The sequence below is a fragment of the Podarcis erhardii genome (assembly GCF_964252035.2).
Source record: "Podarcis erhardii genome assembly, chromosome: 18".
In the NCBI taxonomy this organism is placed as follows: domain Eukaryota; kingdom Metazoa; phylum Chordata; class Lepidosauria; order Squamata; family Lacertidae; genus Podarcis; species Podarcis erhardii.
Genome location: NC_138516.1, coordinates 6,237,055 through 6,264,282, shown reverse-complemented (window position 1 = coordinate 6,264,282; position 27,228 = coordinate 6,237,055). Strand labels below are relative to the sequence as shown.

General features: G+C 50.2%; 1 protein-coding gene across 3 annotated transcripts in view; it reads right to left on the bottom strand.

The window, feature by feature from the left end:
- Positions 1-5,728: 5,728 nt before the first annotated feature.
- Positions 5,729-27,228, bottom strand: part of SEMA6B (semaphorin 6B) — a 164,273-nt gene continuing 142,773 nt past the window's right edge. For all 3 annotated transcript variants that reach the window (XM_081846103.1, XM_081846104.1, XM_081846105.1), the window contains 7 exons: positions 26,636-26,767; positions 21,845-21,994; positions 18,850-19,044; positions 17,551-17,691; positions 11,176-11,253; positions 8,588-8,646; positions 5,729-7,210 (listed from right to left, as the gene is read on the bottom strand). In XM_081846103.1, the coding sequence (XP_081702229.1) occupies positions 6,198-7,210; positions 8,588-8,646; positions 11,176-11,253; positions 17,551-17,691; positions 18,850-19,044; positions 21,845-21,994; positions 26,636-26,767 (1,768 nt within the window). In that variant the 3' untranslated portion in view covers positions 5,729-6,197. The remainder of the gene's footprint in view (positions 7,211-8,587; positions 8,647-11,175; positions 11,254-17,550; positions 17,692-18,849; positions 19,045-21,844; positions 21,995-26,635; positions 26,768-27,228) is intronic.

The window sequence follows — 27,228 nt, the reverse complement described above, 5'->3', positions numbered from 1 at the left end:
CCAGGGCAGGATCAGACCGAAGTTGTCTGGCTAGACAGAACATTTCCCGCAGTGTGTCTGGGAGACCCACAAGGGGCACGCAATCCACACATCCTGGCTGTGGGTTCGGCCCCCAGGGCAGGGGCGTTCGGTGCCCCATGGGACTGGCGCTGGGGAGACCTGCCGTATGGGGAGCCAGCGCTAACGGCCGGGGCAGAAGAAGACTCAACTCTGTGTTTGCCCCCATCCTTCTGAGTTCTGCAAGGAGAAACACTGGGACTCAGGGAAAGGTTGGCAGCTGATATGCAGGGGGCAAGTGGTGGATGGGCCAAGGATTTGCCCCCCCAGGCCAGCCTCCCCTTCTTCGAAGATGCACTGCCTCCGAATGTGGAGGTCGCAATAAACAAGTTTGAAATGTTTGGCCAAGGAACTCCCATCGCAGAGATTTCAGAACGGGCTCAACTCAGTGGCCACACCGACAGGCTGCCTGCCCTGCGATATCAGGATTCCAGTACGGATTTTAAGCTGCTTTCCAACCGGACAAATTGCCTCGGGCTGCTCCCCAAATTACGGAGATTTCAGTTTGTCGGTGTTGTACCGACTCCTTTCGCAGTTCCCAGGAGCGGAACCGGTTCAAAGCCAGTTCATGCAAACACTCCTTGTCAACCCAAGACTCAATAACAAAACCACTTCTCTGTTTTGAAAACTCAAAGTGCTTCTTGCCATTGATGCCTCTGTTACAACAACCCTGTAAGGTAGGCCGGAATCGTTATTCCCTGTATCACACACGGGAGCGGGGGCCAGGACCAGGAGGCACCCCCCCCAGTGGGAACGACTTTGTGCTAACTCTGCCTTGAGTTCCTTCTGTGAGATTAGGAACAAACCCTCACCTTTCTTCCTTCGGAAATTTTGAGGTTTGTTCCAGGCAGCTCGTTTCCTCCCTCTGCAGGTGTCTGCAAACGACAGACAAACCCATCAAGGTGTTGCTTGTCCTCCCGCGAGCCAAAAACCGGATCTGTTGAATTTCCGCCTGCAAGTCCTGAAGTTCCACTTGAAAATGGCAGACCAAGGAAATCTACAATGATGCTCACAACTCTTTCTCTCCAATATACTTTTTCCTCCCCACATTTCCTTTAGCTACTTGCAAAGGCACTGAACTGGGGGGGGGGTGTTTGCAGCAAATGCGGGGTTTGGGGCAGGAATTCACGAGGGGCAGCTTTCCCTGTTGAACTTCTACCTGCTAAGCAGCTAAAAGAGCCCTTGCTTGCAGCAGAAGGGAGGGAGGCGACTTCGAAAATGGTGTGAGAGCGAAGGAAGGAAGGAAACTAGCATTGGAATGGAGCCTCCTCACCGCCCCCAACTTGGGGTTTGCATCCATTGTTAGTCATATTCAGAGCCGACCCACTGAAACGAAGGGATAACAGAGGCCCATAAATTCTAGTGGGTCTACGCTGAGTAAGAAACTAAGCTGCTCATTTAGGTCCCATCTGCACCATGCGTTTCAATCACACTGCTTTCCCCAAAGCTTCCTGGGACCTGTAGTTTGTTAAGGGTGCTGGGAATTCTAAACTACAGTTCCCAGTTTTGTTGTGGGTGGGGGCACAAGTGGTCACACCCTGACATGCGTTGGGGAGAGAAAACTGGGAAGGGAAGACTTGTAGTGTGTGTGAACTGGGGGAGAGGAGTTAGGAGAAAGAGAAGCTCTCTTGTCAAAGCTTTGTTCTTTGAGACCACCCCCCTACAATCGTGCCCCCTGTAAGATTCAGGAGGAGACATGGGAGGGTTAATCTTGGGGGTACCAGTGAGTTCATATGGCCATGATTCCCCCCGCCCCCAACATATCCTGCAAGTGTCCCGGAAAAAACGAGACACCCCGTTTTGTCTTGTGAGAGCGGCCATTTTTTAGTGATCTCCTAAAGGGGTGTGTTTTCTCGAGCTGCGATCTTGCATGGTGCCCCAAAACCCATGTTTTCAGGCCCCGAGCCCCAAAAATGCTTTTGGGGGGCTGGGGAGGGATCACGGTGTGAAATCGCATGAGATCATGGCATCCCCAAAAGGCCGCTATTCTCATGATAAAAAGCGAGAAGACGGGTGTCCTGGATTTTGCCTTGTTGGAGGATATGCAACGATGCCCCAGAAGATGCTGAACTTTCAGGATGTTCCAGTTACAGATAGGTAGCCGTGTTGGTCTGCCATAGTCAAAACAAAACAAATTCCTTCCAGTAGCACCTTAAAGACCAACTAAGTCAGTTCTTGGTATGAGCTTTCGTGTGCATGCACACTTCTTCAGAAGGATGTTGTGAGGGAGGGAAACGAAACGCCGTCACCACGAAAATTTGGAAGCGTCCGTGCTTTTATAGTACTACCTGCCTTCCTCCCACTGCCATGCAACAAAGCTTGGAAACTCAATTTCTGGGTGGGGGAAATGGCTGCCAGCCTGAAAATGGAGAGGTCATGCTTTTTCTGTAGTGGTCTATTGTTGATAGCCTTCTTGATGTATGGAAGTGAGAGCTGGACCATCAAGAAGGCTGATCGCCAAATAATTGATGCTTTTGAATTCTGGTGCTGGAGGAGACTCTTGAGAGTCCCATGGACTGCAAGAAGATCAAACCTCTCCATTCTGAAGGAAATCAGCCCTGAGTGCTCACTGGAAGGACAGATCCTGAAGCTGAGCCTCCAATACTTTGGCCACCTCATGAGAAGAGAAGACTCCCTGGAAAAGACCCTGATGTTGGGAAAGATGGAGGGCACAAGGAGAAGGGGACAACAGAGGACGAGATGGTTGGACAGTGTTCTCGAAGCTATCAACATGAGTTTGACCAAACTGCAGGAGGCAGTGGAAGACAGGAGGGCCTGGCGTGCTCTGGTCCAGGGGGTCACGAAGAGTCGGACACGACTAAACAACAACATTGTTGATAGCAAAGATGGCGGCCTGGGGTCCAGGGTAGACATCGTTGGTGTCCTTTGTTGGAGCATCTGCCTAAGGATTCCTGTTTGTGGTGGAGTGGTCAATTCCCCTCTTCTCAAGCTGTCCCAGCAAAAAAATAAATCGTGCAACTGCTTTGCCTGCGTGTGGAATGGTAGGAGTGGATGGCGAATTTGAAAGGAGCCCTGCGGGGTCGCAGAAAGCAACCTATTCCCCTTTTTGCTTGTCCACAAACTCAAGCGTCTGGAGGTCTCTGGACACACAGACGCTCCAGCCAGCTGCCGTAGTTCACTGGGAGAAAACGTTGAGCTATCAGCCAGATAAAAAACAAAATATGTTTCAAGAGGGGCAACAAACCAAGCTTTGGACCGGGGGGAAAAAAAAGAATGCTATGTTTGTAATGTTAATAATACCCTTGGAAGTTCACAGATGCAGTTGAGTCATTTCAGCATAAGAGCTTGAAATACGACAATGAGCAAAACTGTTCAGCTGGCCCGGTCTTGGGTTCGAATCTCAGACACGTTCTGCATTTGCTCGAAGGGGAAAAGGCTGGCTGGGTTTTCCTGGGAGGGGCCGTCTCCCAGTTGGGACCACACTGGCTCGGCAGGCGGGCAAGCATGGTTCCTGGTCCCTCTGCCTGGGACCGTGGGAGATGCTGTTGCCAAGCCAAGGATGGAAAATGTGGTTCTGTCTTTGCCAAATCAGGGCATCAATTGCAAACAGAGAGTTCCCTCTTTAGGATCTCTGGCATGCCTGCGTCTGGGGTTTTTTAAGAGTGGGGGGAGGAATGGGAAAAGAAAAGGATGCTCAGCTGACCTCCCTCCCCCAGAGTTGCAAGCCAACAGCCTAAATTTTGCAGTCAAGAAGACAGCTCTGCTTAGCCATTTCTTTGGAGTCCTGTGGGTAGGCAAACTAAGGCCTGGGGGCCGGATCTGGCCCAATCGCCTTCCCAATCTGGCTCATGGATGATCTGAGAATCAGTGTGTTTTTACATGAATAGAATGCGTCCTTTTCTTTAAAATGCATCTCTGGGTTATTTGTGGGGCATAGGAATTAGTTCTTTTCAAAATATAGTCCAGCCCCCCACAAGGTCTGAGGGACAGTGGACCGGCCCCCTGCTGAAAAAGTTTGCTGACCCCTTGGACCCTAGACTGGGGATTTCCCCAGTTGCTCCCAGGCATACCCCAAGAAATAAACAAATGAACTAACAGATCTTGTGGCTTAAAAACGACCCAACCTGTGAGGCCGCTGCCCTCTCTGTCTCTGCAGAAGTCCCTACCTCTTTCCAAACAGCTTTCACACGACCTGTGCGCGCACATCTCGACACACATGCCTGCGTTGGATTATTCCCTGGCTCCCAGTGCTAAAAAGGCTTAGCAGAGTCACGTGCGCTCAAAAGGAATGTCGCCTGTTGCATCTCTGAACGAGCCCCCTTTTCCGACTTTACTTCTGTCCCAACAACAGCTGTGCCCACGTTGAGGGGCTGACGCAGATTCACAGGAGAAAGGTGAGCACTTATTTTGGGGGAAACGCTACCCTAAATTGTGTAAACGCAGCGGAGATCGCCTCGTCAGACTTGGTTCATCTGAATTGATTATCTGGGGGGGCTCCGCAAATAGGTGGACTGTACGTGCGTTCCACACACTCTAGAGAAGGTGAGCAGAGTTAAACCGCCCTCTTCAGACTCTGTTCCAGAAGAGAACCGTTTTTGTGGTTGTTCCCTATGGCACAGCATCTCATTAAGACATGGGTCAGCAACCTAAGGCCCATGGGCCAAAAGCGGCCCACGGGGATTGTTTAACTGGCCCACAAGCCGCCCCCAAACCGAGCCGCCCGCTCGGTGAGTCCCCATGCGCTGCGCTAAACTGGCACAGTGCGGCATGGGGACTTGCTTCTGCGGTGCCGGAAATTGCATCTGGACAGACACAGACACTGGAAATCGCGTCTGCACAGACGCAAACGCTGGGAATCGTGGGATCCGGCCCGTGGAGGGATCTCGCTGGAGTAAACCGGCCCAGATGAGATAAACCTTGCTGACCCCTGCCTTAAGATATGGCGTTAAATGCCACAATCTATGCTGAGGCAGACCAGATTTAGAACGGCGAGGGATTAGCGCTGTCACTACAATCAAACCAGTTATGGACCCTGTGAATATTCTCCTGACTCTTGAACTGAGGCTCTCCGCACAGATTCATTCCCAGCCATCTTTGCCCCCCCCCCCGTCCCCCAATCACAGGATTATTTAAACCAGGGTTTAACTTGAGCAGGTGTCAAAATGGCCCGAAACCCTGCAGCGCCGAGAACCATGAAAAAGAGGGGGCAGGTTTGACACCCTGAAATTGCACTGCTTTCCACCACAGCCGCTAGCACCGTTAGAATCGCAGTGGAAGGGACCCCGAGGCTCCATTTTGTTGACCCCCCCCACCCGGCAATGCTGGGATTTGCTTTCCCGGTGCATGTAGAAAGTCTTTACAGTCCCTATCCTTCTGAGAAATTCCTCGATCCGAGAGTAAAAGGGAAAAGGCAATCCTTGCTGTGCCAGGGTAGACGAACAGCCGCTCCAGAACCATTCCTGACTGGCACGAGCAAGGATTTGTGTTTTGTGCATGTGGAAGCATGTAAGTAACACACCAGAACCTCACCAAACGGGTAGAGGAAATCAGATGGAAACGAGGGAAGGAATGCCAGCCCCCTGTTTTGCTTTTTAAAATGCCTTTCATAGTCTGGCACCACCTTCCAAACACTCGGGAAGAAACTGGGGGCAACGGATAGGGAGATTCCCCCCCCCCGTCCCTGACCTTTGAAATTTCCCTGGCGACCGCCGTTGGTTATTATTTATTTCCATCGTTCAAAATCCTGCCCCCCTTATTTCCGCAGCACCTTTGCGAGGAAGGGGCGGAGCTGCACCCAAGGCCGCCCCTCACCCCGCCTCTCAGAAAGGAGGCGGAGCGTCGCGGGAGGAAGAGTCCAGTGAGGAAGCACCCGGATGAAATAAACCCCAAATCACGCACACACACGCACACACAGAAGAGGTCTCCCTCCCTGCTTGTTTTTGTTTTTTGCCTCAAGCAGCATCTCCCGAGTGCCCCCCCTCTCCCCAATAATCCGTACGCCTGGGAGGTTGGGGGGGGAACACAGGTCCTTCTCCTCCCCCCTCTGCCCCTCCTCAGGTGGGACCCGGGGTCTCGCGTTGTCCTTTTCCTGATCTGCTCTTCCTCCGTGCTGTGAAACCCCGCCCCTTTTCGAAGGAGGGAGGCCGCCGAGCCAAGCCACGCCCCCTGGGCCAGTCCCCCTATTTGACGGAGGAGGCAGTCCGCTCCACGCCGCTGTATTTCAGGAGGTGGCTGAAGTCCGTCAGGGTGTGCTGGGCCCCCAACGTGGGTCCCCGCGCCGCCCGGGCGTAGGCCGCCTGCCCTTCCCCGCTGTTGAAAGTGTGGGTGTGCTTCAGTTGCGCGCTTGCCCTGCTGGCTGCATTGTTACTATTTGAGTTCAGCTTCTCGGGGTTCCACGGGGCGGGGTCCCCCGTCTCCCCGCCGGGGGCCGACACCACCCGCCGCCGCTCGGGGCTGCCGTGCGGCGTGATGGGCAGCTCTCCGCCGTAGGAGCTCCGAGTCCCGCTCGGCCGGTGCGTGGGCGGCGCTTGGTGCTGGTGTTGTTGCTGCTGCTGGGCCACTCGCGCCCCCTCTCCGGCGCTGACCGGCAAGTACCGCATGTCCAGGGAGAGGTCGCCGGCCTCGTTCTCCAGCTCTTGGTCCATCAGCATGGAGTGGCAGGAGATGGGAATCACGCGGCCCGAGCCGAGGTGGTGCGAGGACACGGCGGTGTGGCCGGCGTGGAGAAGGATGACCGAGGAGGGCGGGTCTCCGCTGCGCAAGGAGGCGTTGATGAGATTGTGGCTGTACTCCCAGGTGCAGGGCTTGGGGCACCGCTTCTGCTGCAGCGGGGTCTGCTCCGGCGTGGGCAGCACCCCGGAATCCAGGTCGTGCTGGCTGACCTTCACCAGCCCCTTGGGCCACCCGTTCTGCATCAGCGGGGCCAGCAGGTTCTCGGGCTGCCCGCCGGGGCCGCCCCGGGAGCGGCGCTCGCCCAGCCGGCTGACGCTCACCACCGACTCGCTATGAGAAAGGATGTTCTCCTTGTCCTTGCGCCGGGCGAGCTCCTTGCGGTCGCGGTGCCCGATGAACCAGCACACGCTGAAGCCCGAGATCACGGCGCCGATGACGAAGGCCGCCACGGAGGAGATCACCAGCAGGTTCACCGAGACCAGGCCGTCCGGTTCGTCCACAAAGCTCTCCGTTAACAACCCTGCGGGAGGGAGGGACAGCGTTAGCTGGTGGGTTGAGTGTGGATGTGCCGGATCTGTTATCATAGAGTTGCAGGGTTGGAATGACATAATAGGGGGGTGGTATCAGGGAATGGTCTGGATCTGAAGATTGGGGCAGCAGATTATCTCAGAAGAGGAGGGGGAATATTTGCTCTCCCCCCACTGTCTCCAGCATTTTCAGAAGCAGAGAGAGGGGCAGACTCAGACACAGAAGCTGAACAGGTTAGAGAGGAGTTATCCAGCTACCAGATAATGACAGGAGAACCAGAAGGGAGGGGACAGCTTGGAGAGACGCCAATCAAGAGTATAGGGGACCCCTCTCTCCCTTGACTCGGAGGTCTGAACATATTAGAGAACAAGGGAGGCAGCGAGACGGAAGAACTTCCTGTCTTGCTGCGGAAGTCGGAAGGAGGGGTTAGAGTGGGCAACCCTGTGGAGAGTTGTGTACAGTCATACCTTGGTTTTTGAACAGCTTAGTTCTCGAACGTGAGGGTGTGGCTACTATCACATGCTGACAGCTACTAAGAGCCACAGGTAAGAGCTGAGTGCAGGGGCGGTGGTGACGGTGGGGGGGGGGGGGAGAACCATTGGTGGACAAACTAGGTAAAAGTTAAGGTAAAGGAGCTCTGGACGGTTAAGTCCAGTCAAAGGCAACTGTGGGGTTGCGCCGTTGATCTTGCTTTTGGGCCGAGGGAGCCGGCATTTGTCCACTGACAGCTTTCCGGGTCATGTGGCCAGCAGGACTAAACTGATTCTGGTGCAATGGGACAGCATGACAGAAACTAGAGCACATGGAAACGGCATTTACCTCCCCCCCCCCCACAGCTATGCCTATTGATCTACTTGCACTGGTGTGCTTTCGAGCTGCTAGGTTGGCAGGAGCTGGGACAGAACAATGGGAGCTCACTCTGTCGTGGGGATTCGAACCGCCAACCTTCTGACTGGCAAGCCCAGGAGGCTCAGTGGTTTAGACCACAGCTACACCTGCATCCCCAAAAGGAGCACAATGTGTCCCCCACCAGCAATATTGGCCCTCCCCATACCGCCCATACATTCTCCTTAAAACATATGCCCCCAATGGCCTCATCTGGGCAAATAGAGGACAGGGCTGTCTAGGTCACATCTGCACCATGGATTCAAAGTGCTTCTAATACTCCCGTCATTTAACCCCTGCAGGCCTACAACGCCAGTGCCCTAACAGCTCCCAGCATGGGTTTTTTTTTGGGGGGGGAGCCATGCACTTTCAGCGTGTGGTGTGGACATTTGTGCGGCCATGGTGAGTTCGGGGCAGGATGTAAACAGCAGGCTTGCCCAGCCACCCTCGACCCCAGAGCCAGGAACGGTGGACAGGCACACACCTTCACAGTCGCCAAGGTGAGAGGTCTTGCCTCCGAGAATGTCCTGCTCGAACGCGACCCTGTAGCCGGACGAAGGGTGGAGAGAGGAATAACAGAGTTAGATAAACAGAAAGGGCGGTTTCTATTAAGTGAGTCGGTTCCATGCAGGACCTCTGAAGGGTTGAACTTCTGTTGTTGTTTAAATTTTAATTTATACTTTTCAAGTTTATACATTTCACCGTTGCTTTTTCTGGGGGGTACACAGGGGTACACCCCCAAACATTTTGTGAATCTTTGTAAAGGTAAAGGTAAAGGGACCCCTGACCATTAGGTCCAGTCGTGGCCGACTCTGGGGTTGTGGCGCTCATCTCGCTTTACTGGCCGAGGGAGCCGGCGTCCAGCTTCCGGGTCATGTGGCCAGCAGGACTAAGCCGCTTCTGGCGAACCAGAGCAGCGCACGGAAACGCCGTTTACCTTCCCGCTGGAGCGGTACCTATTTATCTACTTGCACTTTGACGTGCTTTCGAACTGCTAGGTTGGCAGGAAGCAGGGACCGAGCAACGGGAGCTCACCCCATTGCGGAGATTCGAACCGCCAACCTTCTGATCGGTCAGTCCTAGGCTCTGTGGTTTAACCCACAGCGCCACCTGCGTCCCTGTGAATCTTTGTACTTTTTTCCATTTACTGTATTTATTTTCCTCGGTTTGAACTACAAAATGGTGATTTTCTTGAGTCAAAATGAGAGTACAGTGGTACCTCTGGTTGCGAACGGGATCCAGGACCCTAACCCTAACCCTAACCCGTGTCTGCACATGCGCGGGTTGTGATTCATCGCTTCTGCGCATGCGCATGATGTCACTTTGCACGTCTGCGCATGCACAAGCAGCAAAACCTGGAAGTAACCCTTTCCGGTACTTCCGGGTCGCCGTGGGGCGCAACCTGAAGCAAACATAACATGAGGTATGACTGTACCCCTAAACATTCTTAAACACATTTACTGTATTTTTCGCTCTATAAGACGCAGCAAGACGCACCTAGTTTTTGGAGGAGGGAAACAAGAAAAAAAATATTCTGAATCTCAGAATCCAGAGCAGCAAGAGGGATCGCTGCGCAGTGAAAGCAGCAATCCCTCTTGCTGTTGTGGTTTCTGGGATAGCTGTGCAGCTTGCATTCGCTCCATAAGACGCACACACATTTCCCCTTGCTTTTTAGGAGGGAAAAAGTGAGTCATATAGAGCAAAAAATACGGTAAATCCTCTTACCAAGATCCTGGATGACCTAAGCCTCCTCTACTCTGGTAAGAGTAGGAGAATCCAGGAGCAACTTCAGAGCCCAGAGAACAGCCTGTGCGCTGTGGGGCAGCCCCCCCCGAACCCCATGCTGTCCTACACCCTGGCTGAACCTTGCCCCAGAGCAGGGGACATGCACCCCACCCAAAAGCAAACCCTCTGCCCACAGACACGCTCCCTTTTGACATGCACCCATACTTTTATAGCCTCTGTGGGGCAGGTGTAGAAGCTTCTGTAGAAGCAGAAGAGTAATCCTCATTGTCATCCGTGCCCCCACCCCAATCATCATCATTAGAAGAGTGACTAGTGGGGTGCCACAGCGTTCTGTCTTGGGCCCGGTCTTATTCAACATCTTTATCAATGACTTGGATGATGGACTCAAGGGCATCCTGATCAAATTTGCAGATGACACCAAACTGGGAGGGGTGGCTAACACCCCAGAGGACAGGATCACACTTCAAAACAACCTTGACAGATTAGAGAACTGGGCCAAAACAAACAAGATGAATTTTAACAGGGAGAAATGTAAAGTATTGCACTTGGGGGAAAAAATGAGAGGCACAAATACAAGATGGGTGACACCTGGCTTGAGAGCAGCACATGTGAAAAGGATCTAGGAGTCTTGGTTGACCACAAACTTGACATGAGCCAACAGTGTGACGCGGCAGCTAAAAAAGCCAATGCAATTCTGGGCTGCATCAATAGGAGTATAGCATCTAGATCAAGGGAAGTAATAGTGCCACTGTATTCTGCTCTGGGCAGACCTCACCTGGAGTACTGTGTCCAGTTCTGGGCACCCCAGTTCAAGAAGGACACTGACAAACTGGAACGTGTCCAGAGGAGGGCAACCAAAATGGTCAAAGGCCTGGAAACGATGCCTTATGAGGAACGGCTAAGGGAGCTGGGCATGTTTAGCCTGGAGAAGAGGAGGTTAAGGGGTGATATGATAGCCATGTTCAAATATATAAAAGGATGTCACCTAGAGGAGGGAGAAAGGTTGTTTTCTGCTGCTCCAGAGAAGCCCACACGGAGCAATGGATCCAAACTACAAGAAAGAAGATTCCACCTAAACATTAGGAAGAACTTCCTGACAGTAAGAGCTGTTCGACAGTGGAATCTGCTGCCAAGAAGTGTGGTGGAGTCTCCTTCTTTGGAGGTCTTTAAGCAGAGGCTTGACAACCATATGTCAGGAGTGCTCTGATGGTGTTTCCTGCTTGGCAGGGGGTTGGACTCGATGGCCCTTGTGGTCTCTTCCAACTCTATGATTCCATGATTCTATGATTCTATGATCAAAGAGGGGCATTTGCCACCAGATATTACCTTGTGCTCTGTTCCAGGAAAATACAGGAGCCTTCCGGCGTCCAGCCACAGTATGGATCACGGCTCCCCAGGCAGTTTCTGAAGGGCAGAAAGGTAGACAGGTTTTTTTGGGAGTGGTGGTCAGTAAAAACAAACAGAAAATGCTAGAGAACCACGAGGGCATAAAAAACCAGGAATCCTAAAATCACTGACTAACAACAACAATTTATTATTTATACCCCACCCATCTGGCTGGGTTTCCCCAGCCACTCTGGGTGGCTCCCAACAGAATTAAAAGCACATTTGATGAGAGGCGCCACCACCGAGAAGGCCCTCTCCCTGTTTCTCTTGTAATCTCACTTCTCAGAGTGAGGAAATCTCCAGAAGGCCCTCGGAGCTGGACCTCAGTGTCCGGGATGGATGATGGGAGTGGAGACGCTCCTTCAGGTCTACTGGGCTGAGGCCATTTAGGGCTTTCAAGGTCAGCACCAACACTTTGAACTGTGCTCGGAAATGTCCTGGGAGCCAATGTAGGTCTTTCAAGACCAGTGTTATAGGGTCTCGGCGGCCACTCCCAGTTGCATTCTGGATTAGTTGCAGTTTCTGGGTCACCTTCAAAGGTAGCCCCACATAGAGCGCATTGCAGTAGTCCAAGTGGGAGATAACCAGAGCAGGGACCACTCTGGAGAGACAGTCTGCGGGCAGGTAGGGTCTCAGCCTGCATACAGATGGAGCTGGTAGACAGCTGCCCTGGACACAGAATTGACCTCCACCTCCATGGACAGCTGTGAGTCCAAAATGATTCCCAGGCTGTGCACCTGGTCCTTCAGGGGCAGAGTTGCCCCATTCAGGACCAGGGAGTCCTCCACACCCACCCGCCCCCTGTCCCCCCAAAACAGTACTTCTGTCTTGTCAGGATTCAACCTCAATCTGTTAGCCGCCATCCGTCCTCCAACCACCTCTAGGCAGTTGGGAGTAAAGTTGGGAGTGACCAACTCTCGGGTCTCTTCCAGCTCCACAATTCTATGGTTCCTCTAGTGCAGCCTTTCTCAACCGTGGGTTGCCAGATGGCCTACAACTCCCATGATTCCTAGCTCAAGGACCAGTGGTCAGGGATGATGGGAGTTGTAGGCCAAAAGCATCTGGGGACCCAAGGTTGAGAAAGGCTGTTTTAGTTGGTTTCAAGTTTGGGGAAGCTGGAGATGAAGAAGAAATATTGGGTCTGGTGGGAAGCTGGGATCAGGAACTGCCCTGGCAAGTTTTCATCTCAGCTGGACATGCATGACACCCCCCACCCACAAAAGAACACAAATGCCCTCCTAGAAGAGTTTGGATTTGATATCCCGCTTTATCACTACCCTAAGGAGTCTCAAAGCGGCTAACATTCTCCTTTTCCCTTCCTCCCCCACAACAAACACTCTGTGAGGTGAGTGGGGCTGAGAGACTTCAGAGAAGTGTGACTGGCCAAAGATCACCCAGCAGCTGCATGTGGAGGAGCAGGGAATCGAACCCGGTTCACCAGACTACGAGTCCACTGCTCTTAACCACTACACCACACTGGCTCTACCAATTCTCCCCACGGACTCTCCCAAGTGTGAGATTCTATGCAAGCACGGAGGAGAGGAGAATGCAGGGAGAAGACTCCCTCTCTGGTTTTCCATGCCCTTTGGGGATAATCCACCCACCAGCTCCAAACCCCCAGGCCCCGTGACCTTTCGTTCGGAGACAAAGTCCAAGTAGATAAATAGGTACCACTCCAGCGGGGAGACAAACCTACTCTTTTTATTTCACTTCTAGCGTTTACAAGAGGATCTGTCCTGGAGTGTCAACACAAGGGGGCTTGTGAAGAAGGCGCAGCAGAGACTGTACTTTTTGAGAATCCTAAGGAAAAACCATCTTCCGCAGAAACTGCTGCTTGCCTTCTCTCACTGTGCCATTGAGAGCGTGCTCACTTATGGCTTATGTGTGTGGTACGGAAGCTGTACTACCCAGGACAGGATGGGGTTGTGCAGAGTTGTGAAGGCAGCAGAGAGCGTTGTTGGCTGCCCACTCTCCACCTTAGAGCAGATTTATGCCACAAGGTGCCATAGGAAGGCACTGGACATAGTAAAAGATCCATCGCATCCTGGTCACTGTCTCTTCGAGCTCCTGCCGTCGGGACGGAGATACAGGACGATGAAGACAAGAACAAGCCGTCTCAAGAACTGCTTCTTCTCCAGAGCGATCTCGGCCCTGAATGGGAAACCTGGACTTTGAAAGTCATCTAATCTCCCTTGCTGTATTATACTGTATTGTTTCAATTAGTGTTTTTATAGTTGTTCTGATTTTGTGTGGAGTGCCCTACCTGGGTGGATGGAGCAGCCAAGTAATTTTCGTTGTCCCCGAGAGGGGGCAATGACAATAAAGATATTATTATTATCATTATTATTTAAATTTTCCCACCCCCCTGCTCCAGGGCCAGGTATTAAGCGGGGAACATGTGAATAATGGGGCTTCTGTGCCTGGCAATTATGGGGAGGGAATGTTGCGTGCGCCGCAGAGAGATGGCGGCAGCCCGCACGTGGGTGTCAAATTGCTCCAATATCACGTTGAGGAAAGGCAGTCCGTCGCCTTCTGTGGGAATCAGCTCGAGTCCTCGCAGGCGAAGACGTGTGGGCCTGGTGTCCTCAAAACACAGCCGCCGCGGAGAGCTTTCTGGGACACGCAGGCTGCATTGCTGCGCTAGGGACCCAGAATCATATAACCTACATTGGCTCCCAGTACGTTTCCGAGCACAATTCAGAGTGTTGGTGCTGACCTTGAAAGCCCTAAATGGCCCAGTATACCTGAAGGAGCGTCTCCAACCCCATCGTTCTTCCCGGACACTGAAATCCAGTGCCGAGGGCCTTCTGACGGTTTCCTCCCTGCGAGAAGTGAGGTTACAGCCTTCTCGGTGGTGGCACCCGCCCTGTGGAGCACCCTCCCATCAAATGTCAAATGAATAAACAACTACCTGACTTTTTGAAGACATCTGAAGGCAGCCCTGTTTAGGGAAGTTTTTTAATGACTGATGTTTTAATGTATTTTTAATCTCCTGTTGGAAGCCACCCAGAGTGGCTGGGGAAACCCAGCCAAATGGGTGGGGTATAAGTAAATAATAATAATAATAATAATAATAATAATAATAATAATAATCTGCTCTTAAGATGGGCCCTCCTCCACCTTCAATTTTCCTTTTTAAATACAGTGGTACCTCGGGTTACATACGCTTCAGGTTACATACGCTTCAGGTTACAGACTCTGCTAACCCAGAAATAGTACCTCGGGTTAAGAACTTTGCTTCAGGATGAGAACAGAAATTGTGCTCTGGCGGCGCGGCAGCAGCAGGAGGCCCCATTAGCTAAAGTGGTGCTTCAGGTTAAGAACAGTTTCAGGTTAAGTACGGACCTCCAGAACGAATTAAGTACTTAACCCGAGGTACCACTGTAAACATTTTTAATTATTTGAAAAACAGAAAATAAACAACAAAATGACGGGGCTAGATAATTTTGGTGGCCCCTTTCTGTTGGAACGAATGTTACGTGAATAGTTGCTGAAATTATGTTAAATAGCAGACAGCAAGACAAACAATGTAATGTATTCGGTGGAAACTGAACCGCAGAGGAATGGAAACAGCGCCGATTGTGATGAAAAGCCTCTTGGAATGAGAATCGCTTCGTTCTTTCAACGGCACTCTTTCTCTAACAGCAGATTTGGTGACGAGATTGCGGCCCAAATGGGACTCCCAGAACGGTTGGAGGAAGCACAAGATTTTTAGACGAATAATTTCTTAAAAAAAGAATGTAAGGGAAAAACCCACCCAGGCCCCGTCAATCACTAGCTGCAAAACGCTGAGTGTCAGTTGAAAAACAAAAACAGGAAATTGGGGTTGGGGAGGGAATTGGTCAGCTTGAGCCCCTTCCTGCGTATGGCAGGGTCAGGAAAATTTTCTTCTGTGAATTTTTGTACCAGCTCTAAGTGACACGACAGGGGACCCCGTGGACACTTCTCACTGGTCAATCAGGTGTCGGACTTGGCAACTGAGGGCGAGCGCCGGAATGAATTGGCTCCGCAGAAATTCTCTGTATTAACCTGCAGTACAAACCCTTTCCTCAACAGGACCAGGAAAATATATAAATTTCAGTTCCTCATTTTTTCAAGCCTGAAGCTCAGTTCTCCACAATACCACACTAGCTTGTTGTTTACTTACTTGCTTATTTTAGAAAGGTCCTTGTGAAAATTCACCAGCATATTAGTGCAAAATTCCCCTTATTCTATAAATATATATTTTTTTTGCAAAGCAATGCCCTCCAACGTAATGCATGCAACATTTTTGCATGTTATTTTATTTATTTATTTGTTGCTAATATATGCATGTTTTGCACCCCCCTCCCCCCAAATATCCGGTTAAAACTATTCGGCTCAATTAATTCAACAACACCGATGATCTTCTTGGCCCAGTGATAACAAGCTTTTCAGAGTCTGACATGCATTTTATACGCATGCTTTCTTCTAGAATATCCCTTCCCCCCCCACGCCCAACATGGCCGGAGAACCGCCTTGCAAAATTCGGAGAAGTGTGAATTCTAAGGGATAGCTGACTTTTCGTTCTGTAAACTGCGAATTGGGGAAGCCTGCCTTTATTTTCTCTCCCCCCCAATAATTTTTTATTATTTTCTTAATACAGTCTTATAAGGTACAGGTAAAGGGACCCCAGTCGTGACCGACTCTGGGGTTGCAGCGCTCATCTCGCTTTATTGGCCGAGGGAGCCGGCGTACACCTTCCGGGTCATGTGGCCGACATGACTAAGCCGCTTCTGACGAACCAGAGCAGTGCACGGAAACGCCGTTTATCTTCCTGCCAGAGCGGTACTTATTTATCTACTTGCACTTTGACGTGCTTTCGAACTGCTAGGTTGGCAGGAGCAGGGACCGACCAACGGGAGCTCACCCCGTCATGGGGATTCGAACCGCCGACCTTCTGATCAGCAAGTCCTTGGCTCTGTGGTTTAACCCACAGTGCCACCCGCGTCCCAAACACAGTCTTATACAATACATCAAATAACATATATACTTTTAGCTTTGCCGAGCTTGCGACTTCCCTCTTTCTCTTCAACAGTTATCGCTTATTCTCTTGGACTGCGTATTTTAGTATTAAACCTCTTATTTGTATTTCCATTGTAGGAGTTATTTCAGCCCTGCCAATGTTTTTCAGATTTTACAATTATCCTTTAGATACAAAGTGAATTTACTCCAACTTTCCTGGAATCTCTGATCGTCCTGATCCCGAATCCTGCAGGTCAACTTGGCTAACTCTGCATAGTTCATCATTTTCGTCTGATAGTTTCGCAATGGTAGGAACTTCTTGTAATTTCCAATTTTGGCTAGCATGTTTCTTGCCACTGCTGTGGCGTACATAAATAGTCTTTAGTCCGATTTCTTGATGTCTGTCCACCTCAAACCCAGTAAGAAGGCTTCTTGTATTTTGGTAAAATATTTAAATACAGTGGTAAAGGTACCCCTGCCCGTATGGGCCAGTCGTGTCCGACTCTAGGGTTGTGCACCCATCTCACTTAAGAGGCCGGGGGCCAGCGCTGTCCGGAGACACTTCCGGGTCACGTGGCCAGTGTGACGAAGCTGCTCTGGCGAGCCAGTGCAGCACACGGAAACGCCGTTTACCTTCCTGCTAGGTAAGCGGTACCTATTTATCTACTTGCACTTAAGGGTGCTTTCGAACTGCTAGGTTGGCAGGAGCAGGGACCGAACGACGGGAGCTCACCCCACCGCGGGGATTTGAACCGCTGACCATACGATCGGCAAGTCCTAGGCGCTGAGGTTTTACCCACAGCGCCACCCGCGTCCCTAAATACAGTGGTACCTTGGGTTAAGTACTTAATTCGTTCGAGAGGTCCGTTCTTAACCTGAAACTGTTCTTAACCGGAAGCACCACTTTAGCTAATGGGGCCTCCTGCTGCTGCCGCGCCGCTGGAGCCCAATTTCTGTTCTCATCCTGAAGCAAAGTTCTTAACCTGAAGCACTATTTCTGGGTTAGCCGAGTCTGTAACCTGAAGCGTATGTAACTCGAGGTACCACTGTATTTTCTTAAGTTCATTATAGATCAGCTCCCCAAAGTTCTTAACTTTATCACAAGTCCACCACATGTGATAAAAATCCCCATCAGTCCCTTTGCATTTCCAACATTTTTTTATCCCTCATCCTATACATTTTCACCAACTTTACTGGTGTTAAGGTGCCTGCCTTTCAATGCAAAATGAATCGACTCTCCTCCTCTGTCCCAACCCATTGTCAGGGCGGCGGGGGGGGGGGGAAGGCTGCGTTAAAAACCCCAGCACATGGGAACAGGAATGGAAAACTCACTTTATGCAACCGGAATGCTGCTGACACCGGGCCACGGGGGCACGAACCACGCAGGGCGGGAAAGCCAGGAGCAGGGACCCCGTGGCCTTGTCCAATTCCATGCCCAGAAGTTTCCGTTCACCCACATTGTCTTTTCCGCACCTGAAGAGGAAAAATCAATCAATCAATCTTTATTATGGTCCAGAGACCCAACAAATTGTTACGAAGCAATGCACAATTCAGACAGCCTAAATAAATAATAATAATAATAATTTATTATTTATACCCCGCCCCCATCTGGCTGGGTTTCCCCAGCCACTCTGGGCAGCTTCCAAAAAACTATTAAAATACTGTAATACATCAAACATTAAAAGCTTCCCTAAACAGGGCTGCCTTCAGATCTCTTCTAAAAGCCTGGTATTTGTTGTTCTCTTTGACATCTGGTGGGAGGGCATTCCACAGGGAAGGCGCCACCACCGAGAAGGCCCTCTGCCTGGTTCCCTGTAACTTGGCTTCTCGCAGTGAGGGAACCGCCAGAAGGCCCTTGGAGCTGGACCTCAGTGTCCAGGCAGAATGATGGGGGTGGAGATGCTCCTTCAGGTATACTGGATCGAAGCCGTTTAGTCTAAAGGTAAGGTAAAGGGACCTCTGACCATTAGGTCCAGTCGTGACCGACTCTGGGGTTGCGGCACTCATCTCGCTTTATTGTCTCAGGGAGCCGGCGTACAGCTTCCGGGTCATGTGGCCAGCAGGACCAAGCCACTTCTGGTGAACCAGAGCAGCGCGCGGAAATGCCATTATACCTTCCCACCAGAGCGGTGCCTGCTTATCTACTTGCACTTTGATGTGCTTTCGCACTGCTAGGTTGGTAGGAGCAGGGACTGAGCATTGGGAGCTCACCCCGTCATTCCGGGGATTCGAACCGCCGACCTTCTGATCGGCAATTCCTAGGCTCTGTGGTTTAACCCACAGCGCCACCCGCAGGGCATAGATTATTTAATGGCACAGACTGGGTAAAGAGGAATGCTTTTTGCCTGTTGCCTAAAGACATGTAGTGATGACACCAGGCGAGCATCTCTGGGGGGAGAATTTCACAATTGGGGGGCCACCACCGAAATGTCCCGTTCTCTTGTTGCCAGCCAACGTCACTGGGATGGGGAGAACACAGAGAAGGGCCTCAGAGGACTTATTTAAAGGACTGCTTCACTGCTTTTCATTCTGTATTCAAGCCTGCTGCACAGTGACAGCACCCGACTTCTCTCCACAAACGTTGCTCTTGCCACCAAATCCAAAAGAACTCTTGCCCACGGCCAAACTTACTTGTCGCTGGGATAGGTCTCGAACTCCTCCAGCAGCAAACTCTGGCTGCTGGCCCTTACGGTCGCAGAGTTGTTGCTGACATTGGTGTGGATAAGGAACTTGAAGACGGTGCCTGTGTCGGAGGCCAGGAATACCACGGTGTGGTTCCTGCCGGGCCCTGCTGTGGGGTCCACAACAATCTTGCGCAGCTGATACCTGCCCGGAGAAACAGAGGTGGTGGGTTTATCGTCTGCGCGCACAAAACCAGTGCGGGGCTGGTGTGTGTGTGTGTGTGTGTGTGTGGAAAGAAGCAAAGATCACCAGGGTCACAGCAATGATTCTTCAACATAAACTCCGGAAAAATTTACACATCACTTGGGAAGACAGGTGAACTAATACAGTGGTACCTTGGGTTACATTTTTGTTGTTTTTGTGACTGTGTGGAACCCAGTTCAGCTACTGATTGATTGATTGACTGATTGCGTGACGGCAGTACAGTGGTACCTCAGGTTACAGACGCTTCAGGTTACATACTTTTCAGGTTACAGACTCCGCTAACCCAGAAATAAAACCTCGTGTTAAGAACTTTGCTTCAGGATGAGAACAGAAATTGTGCGGCGGCAGCAGGAGGCCCCATTAGCTAAAGTGGTGCTTCAGGTTAAGAACAGTTTCAGCTTAAGAACGGACCTCCGGAACGAATGAAGTACGTAACCAGAGATACCACTGTACCAGTGTACTGGAAGAAGCAAAGATCACCAGTGTTGAAGCAATGATTCTTCAACATCAACTTTGTTGGACTGGCCGTGTTGTGCGGATGCCCGATAATCGTCTTCCAAAGCAACTACTCTATTCCGAATTTAAAAATGGAAAGCGTAATGCTGGTGGTCAGCAAAAGAGGTTTAAAGACTCTCTCAAGGCAAATCTTTAAAAATGTAGTATAAACACCGACAACTGAGAAACGCTGGCCTGCGAGTGTTCCAGTTGGAGAACAGCCTTTACCAAAGTTGTCATGGGCTTTGAAGATGCTCAGACTCAGGACGAAAGGGAGAAATGTGCTAAAAGGAAGGCAAACCCTCACCAGGATCAACTCCCACCTGGAAACCAATGTCCCCGCTGTGGAAGGATGTGTGAATCCAGAACTGACCTCCACAGTCACTTACGGACACACCGTTAAGACCATGTTCATGAAAGACAATATTCCTTGGCTATGAGGGATTGCCAAAAAGAAAATGAGATTTGTCTGTTTGTGTGTGTCTATACACAAAAGGTAATAAGTTAAAGGTAAAGGTAAAGGCTCCCTGGATGGTTAAGTCCAGTCAAAGGTGACTATGGGGTTGTGGTGCTCATCTCGCTTTCAGGCTGAGGGAGCCGGCGTTTGTCCACAGACAGCTTTCCGGGTGACGTGGCCAGCAGGACTAAACTGCTTCTGGCACAACGAGACACCGTGATGGAAACCAAAGTGCATGGAAATGCTGTTTACCTTCCCACCACAGTGGTACCTATTTATCTACTTGCGCCGGTGTGTTTTCAAACGGCTAGGTTGGCAGGAGCTGGGACAGAGCAATGGGAGCTCACCCCGTTGCGGGGATTCAAACCATTGACCTTCTGATCGGCAAGCCCAAGAGGCTCAGTGGTTTAGACCACAGCGCTACCCGCATCCCTCTATACACAATATTTAAAATCCCTTCCGTGGAACCTATCAATCGCAGGGAATTTTGCATGCCCCCCTACTAGTATAGACGCACCACGCCTCTCCTCCAAATTCTCTGCCTGCCACACCCCTGTTTCTAAAACAGCCACGATCACAGATGCCAAACGCAACGATGCATTTAATCAGCCAGATCCCACCCCCACCCCCTTCTCAAACACCCGCCTTGGCTGGCTCGCTCTACCCTTTGCAAAGCGGGTGGCGGCGGGTAGTCAATTAGAGGGAAGTTTTCTGTCATCTCATTAAATCTGCAATTATCCCCACCAATTAATTCTGGCTGTTTTGCATGTGAAGCTAGCCTCGCTAGCAGCACCGGGCGAGGAGAGGAGTGAAAGAGGTGCAAAGGGCTATAGGGAGGAGTAGAGCTGCGATGGACAATCTCTACTCTATGGGGATGTGAATTACGGTATGTCCTTTGCTGGTGGTGGTTATCTATGTATTTGTCTCCGTTCCTGCCGCTGTCCGGAGCTCCCCTCCCCCCCCAATTTTTATTTTTTTGGCTAAGCACAGCCTGAAGGATGCACACAACACCCCACCCCCCAGCCCAATATCTCCCAGTGTGCATTTCTGGCTTGAGAGACAACAGGAACGATGCTTGATTAATTTCACATAAAACATCAATTAAGACAGATTTAATTAGAACCAGCTCGCCTTGGCGGCGGTGCTTAGGAAATTAATGGAAAGTGCTTGTTTTCCCGTCTCTGACACACACACACACACACACGTAAAATGCACAAAGTATTCACGCAAGAGAGGTCTGCAATATATATTACATGGAAATGGAATGGTAGCAGCTCTGGGTAGTTGATTAATCCAAATTAGGTAAATCAGCTGAAAAAATACACTGGCTGTCTCTTGACTAAATTGGTCAGCAGACTTTAACCCCTCATTCTTCTCCAGGCTAAACATAAGTAAAGGTAAAGGGACCCCTGACCATTAGGTCCAGTCGTGGCTGACTCTGGGGTTGTGGCGCTCATCTCGCTTTACTGGCCGAGGGAGCCGGTGTACAGCTTCCGGGTCATGTGGCCAGCAGGACTAAGCTGCTTCTGGCGAACCAGAGCAACGCACGGAAACACCGTTTACCTTCCCGCCGGAGTGGTACCTATTTATCTACTTGCACTTTGACGTGCTTTCGAACAGCTAAGTTGGCAGGAGCAGGGACTGAGCAACGGGAGCTCACCCCGTCGCGGGGATTCGAACCGCCAGCCTTCTGATCGGCAAGTCCTAGGCTCTGTGGTTTAACCCACAGTGCCACCCGCGTCCCAGGCTAAACATACCCACGTTGAAATTTTTTTAGCTCTCCCTTACCGGGTCATGGTCCTGATGATCCAGGGCGCGTTGCCCAGCGACGGAACCGACTCGTCCATCAACGGATGCGTCTTCACAAAATTGAGGATCTCGTCTGGGAAGAAGCTCGAGGAATTGTAGCGCATCCCCGGAGCTGCGCAACAACCCGGCCTGCGAGGCAAACGTCCAGAAGTCAAGATTTTGTGCTACGTGAGCAAGGAAAGAGGTTCGTAGCTGGACGGGGGCTACCGAGATGTCCCGACGGAAGAAACACCCAAACCCATCTGTTATGTACTAAGCTTGGATCCTAGAACAATAGGCAGGTAGGATCCTAGAACGCAACAACTGATTGGCCTGCCGGAGAAGACCAATCAGGCTCCAGGAGGAAATTACTGTATTTTTTGCTCCATAAGACACACTTTTTTCTTCCTAAAAAATAAGGGGAAATGTCTGTGCGTCTTATGGAGCGAATGTGTGGTCCCTGGAGCCGAATTGCCCAGGGGCAAAAAGCAGATCATGCTTTTTTCTCTGAAAGAGGAAAGTGGGTGTTGAAATGAAGCCGCTGATTGTTTGCCGATCAGGGAGAGAGATAAGGGACACTAGAGATAAAGGAGGCTGCCTGGGAGGAGGGAGGTAAAGACAGCAAACTTGCAAAGGGGGGAAACAGGAAGACTAAAGCAATAAGGAGAGAAATCAGGAGAAAAGGAAGAGCAAAAAAACTGCTCCAGCTAAGGAAAAGACACAAAGGCAAACAAGAGGGAAGGGTGTGTTGAAAGGAAGCAGCTGATCGGTGGGATCGGGAGAGAGATAAGGGACGCTAGCTGAGGTTGCCTGGGAGGGGGGAGGTAAAAGCACATGGATCCTCAGGATTTTTACATTGGGTCACCCCAAATTCACCATCAGATCACATAGCATGTTCATGGCTACAGCCTGCACCAAAAAACACACACATCCACTGTTTCCTGGGGCCGCAGTGGTGCAAAAAATGTGGTTACAAAGCACGGATCCACATGGATCCTCAGGATTTTTGCATTGGGTCACCCCAAATTCACCATCAGATCATATGTCTGTGGCCACAGCATGAACCACAAAAATCATACACCCACTGTTTTGTTCAGAATATTTTTTTTCTTGTTTTCCTCCTCTAAAAACTAGGTGCGTCTTATGGAGTAAAAAATAAATACTGTAATCAGCCTGTAAGGCTGGTAGGATCATAGAATGCAACAACTGATTGGCCTGCAGGAGAAGACCAATCAGGCTTCAGGAGGGAAGCAGAATCAGACGAGACCCATTGTGTAAATAATATATATAAGAGCCTGAGGTTTTTTGGGGGGCAATTAAACTACTGTGTTACAAGCTGCAATAAAGAGCATGAAATCCCTGCAGGAATCCTAGAATCATAGAGTTGGAAGAGACCACAAGGGCCATGGAGTCCAACCCCCTGCCAAGCAGGAAACACCATCAGAGCACTCCTGACATATGGTTGTCAAGCCTCTGCTTAAAGACCTCCAAAGAAGGAGACTCCACCACACTCCTTGGCAGCAAATTCCACTGTCGAACAGCTCTTACTGTCAGGAAGTTCTTCCTAATGTTTAGGTGGAATCTTCTTTCTTGTAGTTTGGATCCATTGCTCCGTGTCCGCTTCTCTGGAGCAGCAGAAAACAACCTTTCTCCCTCCTCTATGTGACATCTTTTTATATATTTGAACATGGCTATCATATCACCCCTTAACCTCCTCTTCTCCAGGCTAAACATGCCCAGCTCCCTTAGCTGTTCCTCATAAGGCATCGTTTCCAGGCCTTTTACCATTTTGGTTGCCCTCCTCTGGACACGTTCCAGTTTGTCAGTGTCCTTCTTGAACTGTGGTGCCCAGAACTGGACACAGTACTCCAGGTGAGGTCTGACCAGAGCAGAATACAGTGGCACTATTACTTCCCTATATACTCTGAGTATATTTCACCATCCCACTATCATTCCCAACAGAGGTGAAATATTTTGTAGGGGGACAGTTTTGGGGCGTGTGAGCATGGGGCCCCCTCCCTCCCTAAACTGGGCAGAAGTTTCCTGGGCTTTGGGAAGAAGGTGCCAGGAGAACATTTAGGGACTAGTCTAAATGTGACCACACATCACTGATTTGCACACAAACTATGTGTGGGATGTAATCCATTAGCACAGTCCAATGCCGGATTTCGGTTTGATGAGGCCCTAAGCTACTGAGGGCAATGGGGCCCTTTATATGTCCAGCTGTCCTTTGTCAACAACAAATTGCCACTGTATTTTTGTGTTGAATATATGCTAATTTATGGACCTCATAGGTATCTCAAGCCATTTGCACACGTTGCCATACAACCAGTCCATGCAGAATGTAGGCACCCTATATATAGAAATGTGCAAAGCAGTGATATTTTTAGGGTGTGGGCTAGCAGGGCCATGACTTACATCATAGGAGCCTACACAACACTGTTGCTGTATGTAGGTTTTATTTTATTTTATTTGTTTTTTATCTTACGTTTTGGAAATGTACATCCAGGTTTTTTCCCTTTGTTTTTTTTTCGGGCCCCCAAGAGAGTGGGGCCCTAAGCTATAGCTTGTTTATCTTATATGTAAATCCGGCACTGTTCAAATACAATATTCCTTGTTTCCCTAGCGTGGGCACAAGCAGGAAGACATCCTGCAGCCATTTTGTTGTCTTACTGCAATTTTTCACATCAATTCAGTCTCCATTTTGAGACAAACTCACTGTTTCTTTGTGTAATTGCCAAGCCAAGCCTGCCTTTCAGGGATCAAATTGTGAACTGAAATGTGAACAAACTTTTCATTTCTTTACTCAGAAAGACTCCTGCGCCTTTATTCTTTTAAGAGGGATTAAAGGGGACACCAGGAAATAATCTTAACTAAGAGATTCAAACGAATCTGCAAACTAGCTTTCAGCTATATTGATGGGGATCTGCTCTGCTACATCACTTGCTAGCGGATAATACTTATTCAGTATATCTTTTCCTACTATCCTTAATATTCCCACGCTATGCAGACTTTAATGAGTCATTGCTTATTCAAATCCCCAGCCATCTCTGCAACAAGCCAAGAGGCACGGAATTAGGAGACAGCGGTACCTCAGTTTTCGAACGTTTCTGTTGATGAACATTTCGTTGGAAGCCACCCAGAGTGGCGGGGTATAAGTAATAAATTATTATTATTATTATTATTATTATTATTATTATTATTATTATTTCAGTTTTCGAACACCGTAAACCCAGAAGTAAATGCTTCAGTTTTTGAACATGCCTCGGAAGTTGAACATGCCACATGGCTTCATATAGAGTTTTCCATATTGAGTTTTCCTATTGAGTGTCCTGCATTGAGGATTCTGTATTAAGTTTTTTGGTTTTCGAACGTTTCAGAATCCGAATGGTCTTCCGGAACGGATTACGTTCCGTACTGAGGCTTCTGCATTAAGTTTTCGGTTTTTGAACATTTCAGAATCCGAACGGTCTTCTGGAATGGATTACGCTCGAAAAGCGAGGTACCGCTGTATAAGAAAAAGCCTTGATAGATCAGACAAAGGGATCGTCTGGTCCAGAGCCTGGTTTCCCAAAGCAGTCTGTTCCTGCACTTCTTAGCATCCGAATACAGCTATTTCCAGACCAAGATCCCTTTCCTGGCACTGTTTGGGTGTTTGTGAACATCCCGTGCCATCCCAGGAGCTCGGCCCACGTGGGGGGAGTTCCCTTTGAGGACATCAATAAGGAACAGCCCTGCTAGGGGAGACCAAAGGACCAGCATCTTGGTATCTGCGGTGACTGACCAAGCGCCTCTCGGAAGCCCTTGGGCGGAACATGAAGATCTGTAATGACACCTCCTTATGTGCTGTTTGTCCCTGGTGCCTGGGACTCAGGACAGGCAGCCACCTCTGAACGTGACAGTTCTGTTGCAGCTTTCGCTGGTGTGGAGGACTCCCTGGTCTTGAATGGGGTAACAGTGCCCCTGAAGGACCAGGTGCGCAGCCTGGGAGTCATTTTGGACTCACAGCTGTCCATGGAGGCGCAGGTCAATTCTGTGTCCAGGGCAACTGTCTACCAACTCCACCTGGTACGTAGGCTGAGACCCTACCTGCCCGCGGACTGTCTTGCCAGAGTGGCGCATGCTCTGGTTATCTCCCGCTTGGACTACTGCAATGCGCTCTACATGGGGCTACCTTTGAAGGTGACCCGGAAACTACAATTAATCCAGAATGCGGCAGCTAGACTGGTGACTGGGGGGCAGCTGCCGAGACCACATAACACTGGTCTTGAAAGACCTATATCGGCTCCCAGTATGTTTCCGAGCACAAGTCAAAGTGTTGGTGTTGACCTTTAAAGCCCTAAACGGCCTCGGCCCAGTATACCTGAAGGAGCGTCTCCACCTCCATCGTCCAGCCCGGACACTGAGGTCCAGCTCCGAGGGCCTTCTGGCGGTTCCTTCATTGCGAGAAACAAAGCTACAGGGAACCAGGCAGAGGGCCTTCTCGGTAGTGGCACCTGCCCTGTGGAATGCTCTCTCATCAGATGTCAAAGAGATAAACAACTACCTGACATTCAGAAGCCATCTTAAGGCAGCCCTGTTTAGGGAAATTTTTAATGTATGACATATTACTGTATTTTTGGTCTACGTGGAAGCTGCCCAGAGTGACTGGGGAAACCCAGCCAGATGGGCGGGGTACAAATAATAAATTATTATTATTATTATTATTATTATTATTATTATTATTATTATTATTATTTTATTATTTCGCTGGTGGCTTGAAAGAACGCGGCAGCTGACAGTTTCACTCACCGTGGTTTTGGCACCAGTTCCTCTGGCACAGGGGTCCAAACAGATTCGGGGGATTTCTGCTCACGGAAGCGCCCCTCAAACACAGAGGCTATTTGGGCCATGTCAAAGGCACAGACGGCAGAGCCTGGAATGCTGGAGAAAGAGAAAAAGAAAGAAAGAGAAAGAGTGAGAGAGAGAGAGAGAGAGAGAGAGCGCTTTGCTGTGAATTCACAATATGGCAAATTGTAGGCCTTCAGCCTCAATAAAGGTAAATAAAGGTAAATAAAGGTAAAGGTAAAGGTAACGGGACCCCTGACCATTAGGTCCAGTCGTGACTGACTCTGGGGTTGCGGCGCTCATCTCGCTTTACTGGCCGAGGGAGCCGGCGTACAGCTTCCGGGTCATGTGGCCAGCAGGACTAAGCCGCTTCTGGCGAACCAGAGCAGCGCACAGAAACGCCGTTTACCTTCCCGCCGGAGCGGTACCTATTTATCTACTTGCACTTTGACGGGCTTTCAAACTGCTAGGTTGGCAGGAGCTGGGACCGAGCAACAGGAGCTCACCCCATTGCGGAGATTCGAACCGCCAACCTTCTGATCGGTCAGTCCTAGGCT